This window comes from Patella vulgata, chromosome 7, assembly GCF_932274485.2.
Source record: "Patella vulgata chromosome 7, xgPatVulg1.2, whole genome shotgun sequence".
NCBI lineage: Eukaryota > Metazoa > Mollusca > Gastropoda > Patellidae > Patella > Patella vulgata.
The window spans coordinates 12,649,256-12,671,680 of record NC_065885.2 but is presented as its reverse complement, the minus strand read 5'-3'; the positions used below and the strand labels follow the sequence as shown (position 1 = coordinate 12,671,680).

General features: G+C 35.0%; 1 protein-coding gene and 1 long non-coding RNA gene across 3 annotated transcripts in view; both read right to left on the bottom strand.

Annotated features, from left to right (window-relative positions):
• LOC126828485 (leucine-rich repeat serine/threonine-protein kinase 2) overlaps positions 1-7,464 on the bottom strand; it is a 61,570-nt gene extending 54,106 nt beyond the window's left edge. Inside the window, exons 1-9 of one of the 2 annotated variants that reach the window (XM_050558239.2) lie at positions 7,379-7,464; positions 6,271-6,411; positions 4,790-4,918; positions 3,899-4,021; positions 3,297-3,419; positions 2,351-2,454; positions 1,736-1,821; positions 1,155-1,261; positions 187-316 (exon numbers count right to left, since the gene is read on the bottom strand). In XM_050558239.2, the coding sequence (XP_050414196.2) occupies positions 187-316; positions 1,155-1,261; positions 1,736-1,821; positions 2,351-2,454; positions 3,297-3,419; positions 3,899-4,021; positions 4,790-4,918; positions 6,271-6,411; positions 7,379-7,460 (1,025 nt within the window). In that variant the 5' untranslated portion in view covers positions 7,461-7,464. Of the gene's footprint in view, positions 1-133; positions 317-1,154; positions 1,262-1,735; positions 1,822-2,350; positions 2,455-3,296; positions 3,420-3,898; positions 4,022-4,789; positions 4,919-6,270; positions 6,412-7,378 lie in introns of those variants that run through there. The other variant, XM_056102274.1, reaches the window with a different exon arrangement.
• A 1,901-nt stretch (positions 7,465-9,365) lies between these two features.
• LOC130013567 (uncharacterized) lies at positions 9,366-19,878 on the bottom strand. The gene is made up of 4 exons (XR_008788753.1): positions 19,749-19,878; positions 11,300-11,571; positions 10,199-10,290; positions 9,366-9,445 (listed from the first exon to the last, which is right to left on the bottom strand). It is a non-coding gene; the product is annotated as an uncharacterized LOC130013567 (long non-coding RNA).
• Between the last annotated feature and the right edge of the window lie 2,547 nt (positions 19,879-22,425).

Genomic DNA, 22,425 nt, shown 5'->3' with positions numbered 1-22,425 from the left:
TACATCTCATTAGTAAGAATTAAAACATTGTTAAAATTAGGTATGAAATTCATGCCATGATGCAATGCATTTTAACATACCGGTATTCATTCATCAATTAATAAAGCTTTGCCATTCAAAAAAACATGCTGTGTACAAAAAAGTTAAGTGATTATCTTTATAAAACTTAAAATTACTGCTACTTACTGAAATATACATAAGCCTCTTAGAGCACGACAGGATGATGCTAGAGCAACTGGGGAGGATAAATGCAACTTCATTCCCTCAATTATAGCAAAGTGAGAATTCTTTTGTATTAAATTTTTACATAATGCATCTGAAATAATCAAAGTGAAAACCAAATACATGTACATGCATTATCATGTATACAACAGTTGATCAACAGCTTGCTTTAGAATGAAAATGAAATGGGGTTCAATGTCTTAGTTTTCATCTGGGAAAACACCATGCATTGTGCAATAAGTGCACTTTTTGATCTACTTTTAACTCATTCCAACTCTCACATGTATACAGGGTCTTTTTTTAGTTTAGTCAGATGGGTTGGAACCTGGCGTGGTTTCTATTCCCTGGATCCACGTGACAAGGAGTAGGGTCGCCTGTCCAACCTCGTGGGTTTTCTCTGAGGCCTCCGGTCTCCTCCCACTGCTAAAGACCCCTACGCACAAGCAAATTAGTGAAATAAAATTAAACCTTATGTTAGTCCCGAAATGACCTAGTTTGTGTCCAGTTAACCCTATTTCTCTTTCTCTTTTAATCCGATTAAATCCAAGCTAGGAGATTATCTACTGTTGATATTTTGCTTTTGTTTTCTTAAATGTGGTTTAATGGTCAAGAGCGAGACATTAAGTAATATACTAAAACAACCTGAGGGACGTTAGCCCTGAGTTGTTGTTTCAATATATTACACAATGTCGTAAGCTCGAGACCATTAAACAACTTAAAATACAGACACTCGCACTTGCTTTGCCATGAAATACGTCACACAGGTCAAAAATTTCAACTAGTATAAATAAAGTACGCTTAGCACATTGCCCGTAATCATAAATTTGAAATAATGGTACGCCAACACCAAAGGATGGCGTCACATCTGTATTTTAATCAATGTTAAATAATCAAGTTGAGTATATTCTAGAGTGGAATGAAAAGTTACCCACCATTATCAGCAGCTAAGTAGAAAAAACAATCACAGGCTGCTGCATACAGTTCTTCAAATTTAGAATACATCAACAAGGTACCTAGACACAATGAGTGAAGGGGATATCTGAAAATATTCAAAACATATTTAGCAATAATAAATACTATATATATGATATGTACATTTACAATATGTACATTAGTCAGTTATAACACCTGTGGCATCTAGTTTCAGAACACTTCAAAAGTTTATGTTTACTCCAGAATTTATTGATAGTTGTGGAGGCAGAGGCAGTTAAGTGCGGATAAATTGGTACCTTGTCATATGGATGAGATGAAAAACTAAGGGCTACCCATGGTACGCATGTGAAAGAACCTGCGACAGTTGAAATTTGATAAAGAGTCAGCGGCGATGTTTCTTTCAATAGAAATTCTCCTCTCGAATGTTAACCTCAGAATTACCAAAGTATCATGGAGATGTTAAAACTCTTCCTGTTCCTTTTATTGCCCGTACAACCACCTTGATATCAAATAAAGGGCTTTACTAGAATAGAAGTAACAAGGAAGAATATCAAATAAAGATAAGGTAATTAGTACTCACTGTTTTAAATCTGTGCTTTCCCCAATCCACATATATGCTTCAGGTTTACAGCATAATAATTTACTCAAAGCCATACAAGAAGATTTCTGAAAATACAAAATCAAGTATTGGTAGTATTACAAAGGCATCTTTCTAAAACAATTTTAGAACATAAGTTGATTTCTTCTTGAAGTTATTGCCAACTGTCCATCAAACTAGCATATAGCCAAGCCTGGAAATAAGGCACCAGTCACAGACATTGTCAGATACCAATTCAGGCTTTGTAATGCACGACAACTGATTGTTGCCTGTCAATTTGTCTGCCGCAGATTTGTAATTTTTCTGCATTTTTATTGATTTTATTAATACATGTTTGACTAGATCATCAGTGCCGGCTGGATCATCAGTGCCAGACATTTTGGTAGGTACAAATAATATAACTGTATTCAGACCTGCATATAGCATTCACAGTTAAATTTCCATGTCTACAAATAGCATGAAACTATTAGTCACAGTAAAATCATTATATCCCGGTCTACATATAGCATGAAACTATCAGTCACAGTAAAATCATTATATCCCCGTCTACATATAGCATGAAACTATCAGTCACAGTAAAATACAAAACTTACAAACCTGTACCAGAGGTGAATCTAAGTGTTGTGACATACTGGTGTATATAACACGAGTCCAATTAGATGCTAAATCGGCAGTGTCAAGGTCTTTAAATAGTTCAGAAGCTAGAAATAACATTAACAAAATATCAATAAAATGATTTAATTAAGGCACTTGTTCCTCAGGAATCACCTTTTGGACATATTTACCAGCTTGACTGATTGGTCATATGAGAGAGAGAGAGAGAGAGAGAGAGAGAGAGAGAGAGGGGGGGTTTAACATCCACTTGACACAAACTGGTTCAATTCTATATCATTGATTCGCTTGCGTGTAGGTGTCTTTAGCAGTGGGAGGAAATACGAGGACCTGGAGAAATCACACGAGGTTGGACGATTGGTCATGAAATTGACAAATTGGAGAACATACTTTGTCAATCAATGTACATTCTTGAACATCACACACCAAATACAGCTAAATTTATGTGTACAAGACACTTCAAATTGATTTTAAAATTGAGATAGCTCTTAAAACTGCCATGTTTTTTTTTTTTTAAATAAATGTCTTGAAAATGTGAAATAAAGTAAATAATGAAATTTACTAGCTGGCAAGGTTTTTAAAGTAGAGCCTTGATGCAGTTCACTATAAGGAGCGTGTGACATGGCTTCCAAAGTCTCAACACCACTAGATAGAAGTTAAATATAACTATAACATTGTATCACATAATCAGAGATGTTTATGCCAATCAAAGGAAGAAGCCAGGCAAGGAAAGCATCTGGTTGTTCAGATGAGATAAAAAACCGAGGTTCACCAGTGTTACTGTGCATGTAAAATAGTGATTAACGGTTCGAACTCGATGGGCGCACTGCATGGCACACGCCTGTCTTTATTATCCCAGATAGTGTAGAACTGTAGGATCTTAAACCCCATTTCATTTCATATTAGAACAAGACCCAATAATATACAGTACCGGTAAATTGGAATATTTCTAAACCCAGCATCTGTATCTCAGCTTCTTCTGGTTGACTAATCAGTGTTGGAAACAGAATATCCATCATAAAACCAGACTGAACTTCATCATTACAAACTGTTTCTGTAAAAATAAAAACAAGTGGTTGCCATGCAAGAAACACCCACATTTTGCAAGAGATGGACAGAGAACAAGATAAAGCCAGCGGTTGCTATGGAAGATACGCCAACATTTTGCAAGAGATGGACATAGAACAAGCTAAAAAGGAAATTTTTCGCACAATCAGGGACCATAATCCTGACTGTTACGTTCAGATACTTGCCAAAATCGACATAAACCCAGGTCTTTGGGATATAAACCTAATTTCAAGTTTCATCAAAATCGGATAAAAACTATTAGATGTAGAGTGTTCACAAAGAAAATGTGGACAGACACAGATTGATGACAATATACGTCCACATGAAAATGTTGGCGTAAAAAAACTGCATAGAAAGATGTATAGCCACATTTCTGTCAAGGGGGTGTGGCTCTCCTTGCTCTGGGTAGAGGTTCATTAACCTTAAAGACAGTAAAAGATTCATACAAGCTTTATAAAATCTTACCTGAAGACGAAAGAAGAACCAAAATTTCCAGACTGGACTTTACAATATCATCAACTGCTGATTTTACAAACTGCATCAACTTTAAATGGACATTTTCAATCACTAATTTTGTATGGCATTCTTCTGTAAATTGAAATCTTGTGTAAAAATATTTCAAACTAAATTAGGAAATATTCTCAGAATTATCTCCCCTTTAGTGTGTCAAGGGAGATAATTCAAAAAAACAAAATATGCTTTATGATTTAGAAGCAGTTTGCAATTATTGACATTCAACACAGAAAGACCACAGGGTAATAATCATTATCATCTTATTGTAGCACTGGAATGGCTGCTCAAAGGCAAAAATTACAATGTCACAAGTACTCATTAATAATGACTTCCAAAAACATGAATTTCTTAATCTGACTGAATCCAAGAGAGAGAGAGAGAGAGAGAGAGAGAGAGAGAGAGGAATGGGGTTAAACTCGACACAAACTAGGTCATTTCGGGACTAACATATGGTTTAATTTTATTTCAATAATTTACTTGCACGTAGGGGTCTTTAACAGTGGGAGGAAACCGGAGGACCCGGAGAAAACCCACGAGGTTGGACAGGCGACCCTACTCCTTGTCACGTACAACCGGGGATTCGAAACCACGCCAGTTGACTCAATGACAGGCCGTATGATACAGCACACACACTGAATCCAAGACTGGAGATTATCTATCGTTTGTATTCTGATTTTGTTTTCTTAATTAAATGTTAAATAATCAATCTAAGTACATATTAGAGTGGATTATGCTGCGAGAAACTTGATAATATCCAAAAAATGGGCAAATCATGACATTACAACTTAGACACTTTTTGATAGACAGGAAGAAGATTTAAACAACAAACTAAATTTTACTTACCATTATGAGCTAGTATGTTTATGATAATTAATATCTTCTCTACAATATCTGGTTTAGAACTATTAATAGACAGAGAATCCATCACTAGTTGATAATATTTCTTCATCATTTCTTTCTTGGTTTCATCATCTTTATTCAATAAAATAATAACATTGTGTAAGACAAAAAAAATTGATTGCTTTAAAAGAAATGAAATGAAATGGGGTTTAATGTCCTACTGTTCTGCTCCAACTGGGCTAATGAAGATGGGTATACATCAATTTTGACCAGGCGGCGGCACTATGGCCTACTCTTATATCGAATTTCAACTGCCAAGGGATCTTGTATGTGCATGCCAATGTATACACAGGACCTTGTTTTTCTGTAATTATAATCAGATGTCTTGTCAACCCAATACTTTTGTCATTTAAAGATAAAGGTATCATTGTTCGCCCAACACAAGGCAGAAGAATTTTGCCCAGAGAGAGTCATTTACTCCTACCTTTTTTTTTAATTTGAATTGTCAAGAGTTGTAATTGTAATCAGACGAAATTGTAATTGGAGGTATTGCTTGACCATTTCATCATGTGAGTTTTGGTCACCAATTAAGTCACCACAAACTATAGCAACTTTACGTAGGACCCGACTATCGTTTCCCATTCTATTATTAGAATAGTCGAGTAAAGAAATGGCACAGTGAGCTAGTAACCATAGTAACCAGTAGCAAAAGGGTTACATTATTTACTAGATCATTAAAAGACAATGTTGTTGTCCACAAATTCTACATATATGATAGAATTGGTTAAACGCTTCCTGATTTGTCGAGTCAGGAAGTGTTGCAAATAATGAAAAGGGGAGGAGAGAGAGAGAAAGAGAGAGAGAGAGAGAGAGAGAGAGGGTTTAACGTCATTTGACACAAACACTGTCATTCTGGGACCCACATATGGTTCAATTTTTTTTCAATAATTCACTTGCAGGTAGGGGTCTTTAGCAGTTTGAGGAAACCCACAAGGTTGGACAGGCAACCCTACTCCTTGTCACTTGACACAATGACAGACCTTTTGATGCAATGTGCTCGCGCTAAACATTCAGCCATCCAACTACCCCTGGCTTCATTAGCCCGGTTGGTGCAGAAGAGAGAAGAGTATGATGTTGAACCCCCATTTCATTTTTCATTTCATTTCATTTTTCTCTGCATTGTTCATTTTCTAAAAAGTTTCCCAAAAAAGTTTTATTGTATCAAATTTAATTCTCACATTTATCGGTTTTCTCTGCATTGTTCATTTTGTAAAAAGTTCCCAAAAAAGGTTCTATTGTATCAAATTTAATTCACACAGTTATTAGTTTTCTTGTGACCTTGTTCCTGTGTTAAATCTTAGACAACAATAAGATGTTGTTCTTCATTCTTTGTTAGATTGGGAATAATGTGTATATTATTGATCAATATTAATTTATTCAAATAAAAGAATGAAACATATGTTCTTAATTACTTAAATTCTTACCAAATCTTAGTAAATGTGCCAGAGATGCAAAGGCATAAAATTGAATTCCTTCATCATCCTTAAATACAGCAATACTTTTAAAAACCATATCTAATACTTCATATAATCTTCCTTCAGACTTTAGCTGCATTTTTATATAATCTGAAAACATACAGGAACCAAATTTTATCATTTCATTTTTTTTTACTTGAAAGAGCAAGGAATTTGACCACATATTTTTGTTCATCAATTGTCAATGTCATACTGCACCAAATACAATATAAATAGCAACATTCAATTTTTTAAATTAAAACTGGGTTTATTTTGAATTTTGAGAAACCCTAAAATCTTTCTTATTCAATGCCAAGAAATCTCATTAAAACACAGATCCTATTTCGTTTCGTTTTTTATAGTTCTAAATTTCGTTTTATTTGTCTGTACTACACTCGGATCTGGAAGAGTTGTTATTTAACCGGCTTTCTGGATGGCGTGAGTGATTAGCCAATGAAACCATCAGTTATAGCGACTTCTTGGCGTACCATGCACAGAACTGTGGATAATCCACTAGAAACGTCAACGTAGATTGATTAATCAATGTCTGACGTCATAGGGTCTAAAGCCGCTCGTACGACCCCTGGCGCAACCTTCCAGTACAGGCCATCGAAAGTGTAGTGTAGACCATCAAAAGTATAAACCAGCGGTTGCCAGGCAAGACAAATCAGGGGCCATAATCCAGGAAGTAACACTCCTATATGTGCAAATATTGACAGGAACCGATATCTTTGGGTAATAAACATACATTGCAAGTTTCATCAAAATCGGATAAAAATTGTGACCTCTAGAGTGTCCACAAGCTCAAAACATGATTTTCGTACAATCAGGGGACATAATTCATGAAGATATGGTCCGATACATGCCAATTTCGAAAGGAATCGAGATCTTTGCGAGATACACCTATATTTCAAGTGTTGTCAAAATCAGATAAAAATTGTGACCCGTAGAGTGTCCACAAACAAATCGTGAACGGACGGACGAACGGACGGACGGACAGACGAAAGGGGACAATATACATCCACATGAAAATGTGGGCGTATAAAAAACGAAATTATTCAACATTCCAAATACAAACCATCTTCCAGAAGACAGGAAAATATTTTCATTCCTCCTTTATGAATTTCTGGATCTGATATATTATTCTGTAAGACTTCCATTACATGACTAAAATCATACAAATAAATATACATTAAACATACATTATGCAAGAGCTAAATCTGTCTATTGCAGGTCTTTCTTTAGGCCTGTAAAAATTATATAAATTATTAATTAGACATTAATGAACCTATCCAGACCATAATCAACTCTAGATGGCATCTCTAGCCTGCGATCTTTAGTGGATTATGAGCCAATTTACTGCATAACTTTCCATCACAATTTAACGATTAAATGGATAATCGAGAAGATGCTGTTTATTGTACTGACTAGTAATGATGATCGAGGCTAGGCAAAAATTTCAATCGCTTAGTTCTCGGTTCATAGTGGATCAATTTGAATGAAATTTTCAGCAAATTGCCTTTACATTAGCTAGTTTTTAACTATTATAGTGAAAACTGCCAACTCGTCATCAAATCTCCCATAATGTATCATTAACTAAATGTTATAGGTTTTCTCCTTGTAATAATTGTTGTTTAATCTCTGTGTGTGATAATCAATATATTTTCTTCTTTCTTGTTCTGTCATTCAATTGATTATGCCAAAGTGCTGGATATGTGTGTGTGTGCTAATTAAGTATTTTGTGTATATGTATTGTATGCTGTCCTGGTTGGATGCTTTGATGCTTTGCAGCATGGTTGAGAGTATTTGCGCAACACTGAGTTTTTGCGCCCCCTCGCAAATGACAAACAATCATATGGTTTCAATGTGGTTTTCAACATTATAATCATAATGCTCAACCAGTGTCAAACATATACTGTGGGTCAGATATGCCACAAATCTATTCAAGCATGTTCCACACAGACCAATATTACCCAGTGGCTCTGGGAGCCGCTCCTCCGCACACACATATAAATATTGTTTCTTTGGGGGACAGGCAGCATCTTGTTCCTCATGCAAAATCATGTGTCACCATGCCCCTGGTTGGCATGCACATAAAAGAACCGTAAGACGCTGGCTCGCTAGTTCATCCAGATTTTCCAGCGTGGTTTCCCCTTGTCAGTGATGCAGGACGGAGGGCCTGACGAAAAACCAGGCAAAATTTCCCTCATAGCACACTGTGTGGCGTATGCCTGTCTTCATTAGCCCAGTTTAGGAGCAGAACAGTAGGATGTTAAACCCCATTTCATTTCATTTCATAAAAGAACCCTTGGCAGTTGAAATATGTTGAAAAGCAGGCGGAAAACGAGAAATAAAACTGTCTGGACAAAATATCTCTCATTGCATGGTGTATGTCTGATTTCATTATCTTAGTTAGTGCAGAAAACTAGGCCATTATACCAAATTTCATTGCATTTGTTTTCCTTTTTCTCAGTTCCAAAGGCAAACTTACCTATGCGTGTCTGAATTTTTAATACTATCTTATAACATACTTCTGTGAGATATAAAGGAACTTACCTATGCGTGTCTGAATTTTTAATACTATCTTCTAATATTCTTCTGTGAGATATAAAGGAACTTACATATGTGGGTCAGAGTTTTTAATACTATCTTATAACATACTATTGTGAGATATAAAGGAACTTACCTATGCGTGTCTGAATTTTTAATACTATCTTCTAATATTCTACTGTGAGATATAAAGGAACTTACCTATGTGAGTCAGAGTTTTTAATACTATCTTCTAATATTCTACTGTGAGATATAAAGGAACTTACCTATGCGTGTCTGAATTTTTAATACTATCTTCTAATATTCTTCTGTGAGATATAAAGGAACTTACCTATGTGTGTCTGAATTTTTAATACTATCTTCTAATATTCTTCTGTGAGATATAAAGGAACTTACATATGTGGGTCAGAGTTTTTAATACTATCTTATAACATACTTCTGTGAACTTACCTATGCGTGTCAGAGTTTTTAATACTATCTTCTAATATTCTACTGTGAGATATAAAGGAACTTACCTATGTGTATCAGAGTTTTTAATACTATCTTCTAATATTCTACTGTGAGATATAAAGGAACACAGAAGCTGCAAACCGATCTGATTATTTTGGAAGAAAAATAAAAAATATACAATATTATTCATATGGTAATAGCTTGTACAATTAACTGTTCTATAAAGCAGAACTTTTAAATAATAAAAAATAATAATAATCGTTTTCTATACCGCTGAACATTCAGTCAGTCTGACTGCTCTGTGGCGCTTTACAATGTAGATATGATCATAAAAAACATACATTTATATACCAATAAACAAAAGAATACAAAGGAATAGTCAAGTTACAATATACAAATAGAAAGTGAAGCATTTAAATTATAGGTCAAACGTTTGGGTAAAAAATAAGGTTTTTAGACGTCATTTAAATATAGCCAAGTTTGGACTTCCAGAGACAATTTGTTTACATCAAAATTTGAAAATCTGTCAATTTCAGACATATTCTGTATACTTGCAAGATATTTTTCCCAAAAAATAGACCATTTTTAGTAATACCACATATTTTTTATATATTATTATAAACTATAAATTTAACTGTAATACCACATTCTTTATAAACATAAAAGAGAGAGAGAGAGAGAGAGAGAGAGAGAGAGGGGGGAGGGGGTAATGTCCACTCAACACAAACCAGGTCATCTCAGAACTAACATACAGTTCAATTCTATTTCAATAATTCGCTTGAGCATAGGTGTCTCTAGCAGTGGGAGGAAACCAGAGAACCTGGAGTAAACCCACCAGGTTAGACAGGTGACCCTACTCACCTGGTAAACAAAGGTAGTCTAGTAAAGACATACTTACTAATTGTATATCATCAAAAGCCGATAAATGTTTCATTACAGATAAAACCAATAGATGTACTTGATTATTCTCCAAATATTTCTGAACCTCTGCTGTAAAAGGAAATAGAAAACAGAAAAAGATGTACCATTTACATACACTGTAACCCAGGTATCATTTAATCTTGTGTATCTACCACTAATTTCTTTCTCATTCGTTTAATATCCAATCTTTGTTTAAAAATTCGTAAAAACTGTTTAAAATCACCATAAATCGTTTAATTCGTACTTCGGTCCAGTTTAAATCTGACCATTCAATTTTGATAATGAGTGTCCAATTTACAAGCGTTTAATTTCTCAATCACTGTTAAAAATAAACAACCCAATAGATTAATGATGTATAATGATTAATGTTTGGACAGTGGTCAGGAAATTAAATACTTGTAAATTGGACACTCATTATCAAAATTAATCAGTCAGCTTTAAACGTAATTTTCAGTGGAAATAAGCACCTCAATCTGAATAAAATACAGATCTATATTTTGTTTCATTTTTTTTATACTTCCGATGGCCTCTACTACATGAAGATCTGACCAGTTATATTGGGGGGTCACGTCAGAGGTCATACGAACGGCTTTTGACCTTATGACATCAGACATTTGATTAACCAATCTGCATCGATGTTTCTAGTAGGATACCCACAGTTCAGTGCATCGCACTCCAAGAAATCACTAAAACAGACTATTTCACTGGCTAATCCCTCACATCAACCAGAATGCGGGTTATATAACAACTCTTACAGATCCTAGTGTAGTAAAGACAAGTAAAACGAAATTTTGAACTATAAAAAAACGAAACGAAATAGGGCCTCTGTGTTTTTATCAGATTGTTTTAGAGATTAAATTTTCACAATTAGAGACTTTAACCAATCCCTAAAGTAGATTAGTTATCTGAATTTGCTAGCGAGACGGTAAATCACATTCTTCCAGATCCTAGTACAGTACGTAAAGACAAGTAACACGAAATATTGAACTATAAAAAAACGAAACGAAATAGGATCTGTGTTTTAATAAGATTGTAAGAACCTGAATGATTAAAGATAATGACAAAAATATCAACATACTATGAGTAAATATTTGTAGATTCTGTAAACGAAGCAATCCATCTTTTAATTCCTCCACAACATATGACTGTTTTAAAGTCTGTAGTATCAACTCAGCAGCTTGTATGTGTACCCAATTCTCCTCATTTGGCCAAACTTCAAATCCGTTTTTATCTCTGGTTTCTGGTACTGGTGAACTACAACCGCTGTCATAGAAACCATGATTTGATTCCATCCTGTTGTTCACCATGATTATCTCATGGACCACAGAATACATGTAGCTTTATTCATCACTGAAAAACAATTTATATTTAACTTCAAAAATTTCACACGTGACATAAATTATATGGAATACAAGTCACATAAAAATATTTATTTCTGATGTACCGGTAGTCTCGACGAGGGTTCTCTCCTCTTTATCAAGCAAAGAATGACAACCATAATACTCCGAAGATATATATACACAATATTGAATGAGTACTCGTTGAAAAGTCACAAGAATTAAACTTCTAAGTACCAAGAGAAAGAGAGAAATGGGGTTTAACCTTCACTCGACACAGACTAGGTCATTTCGGGACTAACACATGGTTCAATTTTATTTCATTATCTTTTAGAGGCATTTAGTATCTGGATAGAGCAATAAACTATAACACATATTGTTCTTCCGTAAGTATGTGTTATAGTTTAATTTTATTTCAATATTCGACTACGAGTAGGAGTCTTTAGCAGTGGGGGAAACCGGAGGACCTGGAGAAAACCCACAAGGTTGTCATGTACAACCGGGGAATCAAAACCGCGGGAATTGACTCAATGACAGACCTTATGATACAGCACGCACATGCTTATCATTCGGCCATCCAAACCCCTATTCTTTGGAACCTAAAAATCAACGATAATAGGTCAAAGAGTACATTATAATGTCAGATTATTGTAATTTTTAATCAATTATGTTCGGTGAAATAACTGAACAGTCAAAACTGAACGACAGTCGTTTACATCTGCTTAGTCCATTCTACACGATTTTTTTAATTATTATTTTGTCGTTTGTAAATCAATCTTACTTATTACTGCCACATTGTCTTGTAGGATATGATTTGCTATGTTCATTACAAATGGCACCCGAAACCAAAGAATACACGACTTGTGTATTGATTTTAAAATGTTCATTATATCTTAAATATTGGATATCAGGATCTCATAATTTCACAGCATGGTAATAACATCAATACTGATTGAAATGGACCAATACTGAATTCTAATTTGTGTTTTTATTTTCAAATATTATGGAAATAATTGAGTTAGAGGTTCAGCTCCATTATAAAAAACAACAATTTATCACCTATAATATTACTCAAACATCACGAGACATAAATATACCATGAATATTGTTTTGTTTTCTTAAACGTATAAAGTCAAATAATAAATCATACAAATGTTTTGAAGATGTCAAGGTGATTTTTTATTTTTTTTTTGATAAAATTATTCATAAACCTGTTATGACATAAGACGATTAATATTTCACTCAACAGTAAAATCCATTAATTTTCCCGTCTTTAATTGTCAAGGACAATTTTTTACATCTTGCTAAATATTTTGAGGAAAATGACATCATATTCTCAAATAAAACTTTTCCCTAAATTTTTTTAGTTTGTATTGTTTTGCAAAGTCAGTAAAGTAACCATTCCAGTAAGTTGCTTAAAGATGCATTACGTAAGAGCTAAATCTGCCTATTACCGGTCTTTCTGTTGGCTTCAAATGTTATATAAATTATTATTTAGGCATTTATTCACATGACAAGCATATAATCAACTCTTTAAACCATTGGATGGCCAAGATTTAAGTGGATTTGAACAGCTGCAAGATTTAAACGAGAGCATCGCTACCGCTGCAATATATATGTACGGCCACATTCCTGCTTTGATTGATATGGTACTTTTTTAAATGAAGAGAATGAAATATGAAATGGCTGTAATATGACAAGAGGCAAAGAAGGCCAAATTTACAGACTAAATATTAACAAAAAAGTGGGTATGACACTGCCCCAAGGGGTTAGCATGCACCAAAATAAATAGTTGCTGTATTTACGGTTTAAGGAATAAATATGCAAAGTTCCAAGATGATCCATTCAGAATTGTAGTCTGTAGATGATAAATACAAAAATTGGGCGTGGCTCTGTCCCTGGGGATTGGATATGGAACAATATAAACAGGTACAACCCTGTTATTGAAATGATTGATTGCCGAACTTTAACAAAATCTGTAGGGTATTTACTGACAAAAAAATTAACAAAAGATTGGATCGGGACATGCACCAAAATAAATAGTTGCTATCCTTACGGTATAAGGAATAAATATGGTATGCTAAGTTCCAAGATGATCCATTTAGAATTCCAGCCTGTAGAATTCCAGAATTTGGGCATGGCTCTGCCCCTGGAGGCTGGACATGGACCAATACAAATAGTTACAACCCTATGATGGATTGTTCCGAATTGGATCCAAATATGTTAATAATTGCAACCTGTAGATTATCTACTGACAAAATATTATCAAAAAATGGGTGTGGCACTACCAAAGGGTGTCAGATCATGAACTGAAATCAATAGTTGCCGTCTTTAGGGTAAAAGGAATAAGTATACCAAGTTCCAAGATAATCCATTCAGAATTGTGGCCTTCAGATGCTAAACACAACCAGCGGCTGCCAGGCAGGATACGCCCACATTTTCGAGAGATGGATAGAGAACAAGCTAAAAAGAAAGTGATTTTTCCTACAATCAAGGGCCATAATTCATGAAGTTACAATTCGATATGCACAAATATTAAAGGAACCAAGATCTTTCGGTTATAAACCTTAATATACCATATTTCTACACTATTCGCTTACAAGCGGCGGCAATTTTGTCCGGCAGTTTTGGTTTGATTTTCGGGAAATTCGAACTCAACCTTCATTACAGTGTAATGGTGATATAATCAAACGTTTTTTTTAAATCAGATAATAATTGTGACCTCCAGAGGGACCACAAGCTAAAAAAGGCGATTTTTCGGACAATCAGGGGCCATAATTCAGGAAGTTACGATCCGATGGACACAAATATCGAAAGGAACCAAGATCTTTGGGTTATAAACATGCATGTCAAGTTTCATCAAAATCGGTTCAAAATTGTGACCCTTATAGGGTCCACAAGCTAAAATTGTGATTTTTCGTACAATCAGGGGCCATAATCCACGAAGTTTCGATCAGACACATGCCAATATCGAAAGCAGACGAGATCTGTTGGAGATAAACCTATATTTAAAGTTTCGTCAAAATCGGATAAATATTATTGTGACCTGTAAAGAGTCCAAAAACAATTGTGGACGGACGGACTGTGGGTTGACAATATACGTCCACATGAAAATGTGGGCGTATAAAAAAATGTACGTGGTTCTGCCCCTGGGGATCGGGACATGCACCAAAATCAATAGTTGCCGCCCTTAGACTCTAAGGAATAAATATGCCAAGTTCCAAGATGATCCATTCAGAATTGCAGCCTGTATACGATCAACACAAAATGTGGGCGTGGCTCTGTCCCTTAGGCTATAAAGAATACATATGCCAAGTTCCAAGACCATCCATTAAGAATTGTGGCCTGTAGACAACACACAAAGAAAAAAGGGGTGTGGCACTGCCCCTGGGGATTTGGCTTTCACCAAAAACAATAGGGATCATCCTGAGGGTATAAAGAAAAAGAATGCAGAGTTTCAAGAGGATCTGTTAAGAACTGTGACCTGTAGGCGACACACACACACACATAAATTGCACCTGTCTCCATCCCTGGGACGATGGCACGCTACCCTGGAGGTCGTGTATACTTTCCCTGATTTGCCCGAGAAAGTTCTTCAGGATTTTCTGAGGGGGTTTCCCCTTGTGGTGCAGGACATCGGGCCTGACAAGGACAATTGTCTAGTCATTCGAATGGGACAAAAAAAATTAGGTCCTGTTTATACATTGGCATGCAGGTAAAAGATCCCTTGGCAGTTGGAATTCGATATAAGAGTAGGCTTAGTGTCGCTGCCTGGACAAAATTCCCCTCATAGCACACTGTATGGTGTATGCCTGTCTTCATTAGTCTAGTCAGAGCAGAACAGTAGGATGTTAAACCCCATTTCATTTGTCCCTGGGGGTCGGGCTTGCACCAAAAATAATAAGAGGCCATCCTTAGGGTATAAGGAATATGTATTAAAAGTTTCAGAAGTGCGGCCTGTAGGCAACACATAGACACATAAAGAGAAAATAGGCACGGTTTTCAAGTACTGTTGCTACGATAATCAACGATTTATGCTCTATCTTCAAACAGTCCTAACTTTGCTCAGAATAAAGTAATTTAAATGAAAATTTCAAAAGATATATTTTTCATTATATATTTTTGAACTATTATAGCAAGAACAGACAGCTCTTTATCTAAGTTTTACATAATTCATCTTTAAAGGATGATGTTGTGGTTGATTTTACATTGTCAAGGTGATAATTTACCTTTTGTTGAATTTATGATGAATTTAATTTAAATCTGATTTACCTGGATAAATCTTTCACTCAGTAGTAAAATTCCTAAATGTATCTGTCTATATTAAAAAAGATTTTCACATTGTATTCCTGAATAAATCTTTTCCCCCAAAAAAGTTATATTATTGTATTATTGTGCAAAGTCATTCAAGGTAAACATTCCCCAACAAACACAAGTCCAGTGAATTGTTTAAAGGATATTTTAAAGGTATTTGATATGGTTGAGAGAGAGAGAGAGAGAGAGAGAGAGAGGGAGGTCATATTGGGACTAACATATAGTACAGAATCTGTACTACAGATTTATTTCAATAGCTCACTCCGCACAGGGGTCTTTAGGCTGGGTAGGCGACCCAACTTCTTGTCATGTACATGCTTGAGATCGAAAACCAACCCACTTGACCACCCAATCCCCGCTAGTCTAGATTTAATTCACTTCCGGATATATCTCTGTTTTCATAAACCATCAGTGTGAAGTCATTATTGTGTATGAACACAAAGCCAATAGTTTGCTTTGAAAAGAAAGATCTATTACCTGGTTACCATAAACAATTTCTCTGAAAAATATTTATTAATGCAAAAAGGTGTGAAGTAATAAATGGTATAGGTATACGGTATAAACGATTTCTCCAAAACAATTCATTAATGTGAAAAATGTGAAGTCATAAATTATCCACCAGCAAACACAAGGTAGATCGGATGTAAATACGGAATACATTCACATTATATAAACCACATAACAATTACTATCTCTATTTTTATCTTAGTCATCATCAGATAACATTTATAATAAGTATATAGAGATTGTATATATCGGTACAGTATTTAACATACCTTACATATTCACATTTTATAAAGTTTTAAATGTGTGTCTTAGTCTGAATTAAGCCCAACTGTTGTTGAGTAAGGAACATGAAGTAAGGGTAACTATTAATTGTTGCCAATTGGAATATTCATGTTTCAGTAATTTAATAGAATAAATTGACATTTTACACCACCAACTTAAGTTCTTTTGTATAGGCCGGGGTGGGTGTTGTTGGAATCTGAAAACACATATGTAACTTTGTCTTTTTTTCTGCAGAGGTGTCAACTTTATGGAAGACCAAACAGCTCTTTATTCAGTGTTCTTTCTTCTTTGTTCTTAATTCATAATGCTTATTATGGAACTTAGTTAAGGTATTGAGGTGATAAAACCATACACCAAGTGTCATCACTCTCACTTAATTAGAACTAAAGTTATCGTGTCCCAAAGCATCAACCAATCAAATTGTTTATCTCTGCTTACCGTAAGCAGAAAATTCTCATCTTCTAACTCCCAACTCATTCGAGGCATTCATCTAATAAACACCTACGCCAAGTGTGAATATTCTAGCTAAATTAGAATGAGAATTATTGTATTCCAAAGTCTCGACCAATCAAATTGCTTATCGCTCTGCTTACCCTAAGCAGAAAATGCTCATTATCGAACTTAGTCAAGGTATTGATGTAATAAAACTATACACAAAATTTTATCACTCTCACTTAATTAGAACTAAAGTTATCGTGTCCCAAAGCATCAACCAATCAAATTGCTTATCTCTGCTTACCCCAAGCAGAAAATGCCCATCTTCCAACTCCATCAAGGCAGACAGACGGATGGACGAACCCATTTTAATAGTCCCCTGCTTTCTTCGAAAGGCGGGGACAATTAAGGGCTATGAATTAAGGACACTGACTAAAGAGCTGTTTGGTCTTCCATACAACTTAGCCCTAGCCTGTTCCCCAATCCAATTCCAAATGCAATAAAATATTGTTTATATACATAAAAAATATGTTTTTTTTATTTATCATTACTAATAAAATGAATGTACTAATTTATGAAAGATAATGTAATGTTTAGTTCAATTTATGAATATGATAAAGTCTTTTATTTATCATTACTAATATTATTATGTAATGATGTAAGACTGATAAATTACCATTGAGCCTAAAAGGCAAATGAATTCAAAGGCCAGAAAAACAAAAAAGACAAATAGAGTTTTAAAAACAAATAGTGTTTTAGAATGTAAACTTTAAAACCTCTGCACCGGGTCATAGTAATCTAAACATTCCAATAGCATTCTCAATCCGTTTCACAGAGAATTACGAGTAGTAATATCTCTGTCAAAGATGACTGCCTTAACACGTGCCCTCACAGCACGCGGGGTCAATCATTGGCTGAATGGCGCGTGCATTGTTTACATAAGAAGTTAATGCTTCGGGCGGAATGCTGCCTTTTAGTCATTTTAATACCCATTTACACTAAATAGGAAATAATTTTTACCTACAAATACGTCAAACGCCTTTATTAATTTTTCCCATACATAAAAAAAATGTTTTAGAATTTAATTTGTCGCAGGAAAAAAGTTATCGATGTCATCCTTATCAGTGATTGAAGTGGCCTAGCGAAAATTCACTGCTGATCAGTGTGTACCATTCTGTCACATGTTCTTGAAAGGGTGAACATATTCTGCCCTGCACAGAATGCAAATTAGATACCATGAATGTAATGAAAAATAGTTTCATTCAGATGCACTATATAGCAATGGTTCTTGCTGGTGTGCTGTGAGTGACTATGTATGAGTATCTACTAAGCATGTTGCAGTGCTCTTAAAAAATCAAGTTAGACACCAATAAATATCATAAAATTAAGCCCTAAATGTTAAAATTTGTTTCTGACTGTATTGAGTTTATTCAGGTATTGCAATATATATATATATATATATATATACAGACTAAGAAGATTTTGTTTTCGGTAGAAACATTGTTGAAAACTTTTAAATGGCATATAAAAGCACCAGCAGTAAAAGTGTTCAGAATCAATTATTACAGTATTTAAACATTACGATGATTACATAATAATTTTCCTCACGATTTTGTATTGCTGTATTATTAGCTTGATAACCTTGAGAAAATACTCTTTAATTGTAACCTCGCCCAAATAAATTAGTAGTTGTTTTTCCATAAATATGTGTTGTAGTTTATTGCTATATCCACTAACTATAAATACCCCTAAAATTGACTAAAAGATTACATCATTAAAGATTTAGTTCATTCCCAAAAACCTCCAGTTACCTTGGTGCCAAATAGCTTGAAAACCACTGATATACAGGTTTAAATTTAAATCAAAGAATAATATTAATTTTACTTACAAATTGAAATATATACACAGTATTGATGTTATCTCTGTATCAATGACTGAAGCAATAGTGCCAATAGGCTACCAGTGAATCACAGAGTAAATTTCATTCAACCTCTATAAATTTAAATGATTGTTATCTAAATTTTGAACTGGACACCTGAGAATCAAAGTTGTCATTTCCAATGACAATAATGGATATTAATGTTGGCATTAGTTTTTATGTCACTTCATGGTTCATATAAAATAATTTTAATTATAATATTTGCCCATTGCCACCTTAATTAGTTTTTAAAATGTGTCATATATAATGACACCCTTTTGTTATGCGGTAACTGACAGCTTATGCAGATGCAGTAATAAATAAAACACCTGTCAATTTGACGTAGACGAGATTACATAATCTACGGTACTCACTGCTCAGAGGGTTAGCGCAGTATAATTGCATACTTGATAATCGAGATATAATAGGCCATATATATGTCCTGCGTTGTCAGTTTTAATTAATTTTGACCGTCTATATAGGTAAATGGGGTCGCCGAATTACCTTACATTATTCGATGACAAACCAGTCTTAACTGGGATGGCAATGCCTTGAATTTTAAACAGCTGATTAGCGAGGTGAATTCCGGACATTTTTGTTTATAATGGCAATAGCTTATTATTATGATCAGACGCGGGCAACCACGTGATTAATTGACAAGAAAATATGCAAGGAAAACTTTAATTTCCTTTGATTATATCGATCTAATAAGGTACTATTCAAAGTGAACTCACCCATTGTTACTGCAGAAATAAATGACAGCAAAATTAAATGCCGAGGTTCAGACAGCAAACTTTGACAGCTCTCGTCGCCAATGAATCCATGACTTAAAATTGATGTTTATTGTTAAGAAGAAGCGCGTGACTCGTTCTCCTTTAGTGTGGGTTATCCAGTACCGTTAATTTTTTTATCAAATTTAAAGTGAAGCATGATAGGACTGGGGGATTTGTACTCTTTTTAATTGTAATAATGGCAGCAAAACAAATATCCATATCCTTGAGAAATGTTATATAAATATTTCAAAAAAGGTTGCCAGGCAACGAAACATACACTCATCTCAGAAATGGTGCCACTGATGTCAAATGACTGAAAAAATGTCATTGGCCAATAGTACCCTCAATTTCCACATAAACTGATTCAAAACTGTACTGCATATAGCTTAACATACCAATTCCCATTGAAATAAAGGTGAAGCCTAACCACATGATTTGATGAAAAAACCCTGCTACCCGAATTTTCTCTCCTATCCAACTTAAAATGTCCGCCTAGCCAGAAATAGCATGTGCACTCCATCTCAGGTGATAATAGTCACTTTACATGTATGGCATAAATAGTAAAAAAAAAGCCTTGTAACACTGCCTTATAATGCAAGCAATGGGCGGAGTTAACACCTGCAATATTTGGCGGTGGTGTCATGGCAGTTTGTACATTAAAGGAAAGATCACTTTTGAATGATGATGTTAATTTCTTACAGATATAGCATTCACAATATTCTACAAAGTGAAACAGAGACCATAACTCTAGAAATAATTAACAGAAATTGTTCTTCACTTCACTTATTTGAATAATGCATATCAATTACAGACAGATCAGTTAATAACTTTTTTAGTTGTTATATTCTCCTAAGTAAAACAAGGGCTAGAAGTAATTAAAATAATTTGTTGAAACTCAATAGGTTTCTTCACTGAACTAATTTGAATAATGCGTAAGACCCCTACACACAAGCAAATTATTGAAATAAAATTGTGCTATGTTAGTCCTAAACATATTGTGTTTTCCCCTTGTCAGCGGTGCAGGGCAGAGGGCCTGACAAGGACAGCTGTCTAGTCATTCGGATGGGATGAAAAACCAAGGTCCTATGTACACATTGGCATGCATGTAAAAGATCCCTTGGCAGTTGGAATTCGATATAAGAGTAGGCAATAGTGCCGCTGCCCGGGCAAAATTTCCCTCATAACACACTGTATGGCTTATGCCCATCTTCATTAGCCCAGTAGGAGCAGAACAGTAGGACCTTAAACCCCATTTCATTTCATTTCATTTCTCTCTCTCTCATATTTAATAATATGCACAAGAGAGACCTTTAATATGTCAATTAAGGTGGAGTTCTATAGTTTACTATGTAGCCTACTGTGATTGTAATACTAATGATTGTGTGGGATTGTCTATGTACTGTACAACCTTGAACAGATATACTATTGTAATGACCACAAAGAATACTTAAAATAACTTGTCCTAAATAAAAAATTCTTTGTGGATATATATTTCAATGTCTCTTTTTATTGTGTAGAATTTATACCAGAATGTATATACAAATAAAATCTTTCAAATCTCCACTCATATTGCAAAATAATGTTACAAGTATTATCTATTCAACACGGGAGGTGTATAGGTGGGTGGGTGGGGGAATAGAGAGATATGGGCTTAATAAGGACTTAACACAGACTAGGTCATTTTGAGGCTAACATATATATTTCTTTATTTCAGTAAAAAAATATATCACTTGATTTAACGACAGACCTTATGGCCTAAAGTGTTTGTTAGCCCACTCGGCCACCCAACCCTGCCTATCTATCAACACTGGAGGAAGACTGTAAAATGAAAGACAGAAATAAAACCAAAAATGAAACGGGGTTTAACTTCCTACTATTCTGCTGTGACTGGATTAATGAAGACACACATATGCCATACAGTGTCCTATGAGGGAAATTTTGCCCAGACAGTGGCGCTACTTCCTACTCCTATATCGAATTCCAACTGTCAAGGGTTCTTCTATGTGCATGCCAATGTTTACACAGAACCTTGGTTTTTCGTCCCATCTAAACAACTAGGCAGTTGTACTTGTCCGACCCCCCCGTCCTGCACAACTGTCAAGGGGAAACAGAAAAATCACAAGGAACTTTCTCAGCCAACACTGAGAACGAAGCCGAGACCTCCAGGCTAGCGAGCCAGCATCTTACTCACTGAGCCACTGCAGCCGGCAAATAAAAACAATGCCAAGCACGCCAACACTGAATCCAAATAACAAAGATAGTCAAAAGCTACTAACCAAACACAAAAATATGAAGAGGTCCAAAGGGGAAATTTAATAAGGGTACTGTAATCTCGACTAGAGTAGCCAGGGTGACTGAGGATAAAGATAGAAATTTTCAAGCCAAGTTCCTGAGTATACACATTGTCATGCACATTAAAGAGAGAGATTTAATGTCCACTCGACACAAACTGGGTCATTTCAGGACTAACATATATATGGTTCAACTTTTTATTTCAATAATTGGCATGCACTTAGGGATCTATCTGGGAGACGAAACTGGAGGACCTGGAGAAAACCAATGAGGTTGGACAGGTGACCCTACTCCATGTCACGTACAAGCTGGGATATGACTCAATGACAGATCTTATCAATTTAAA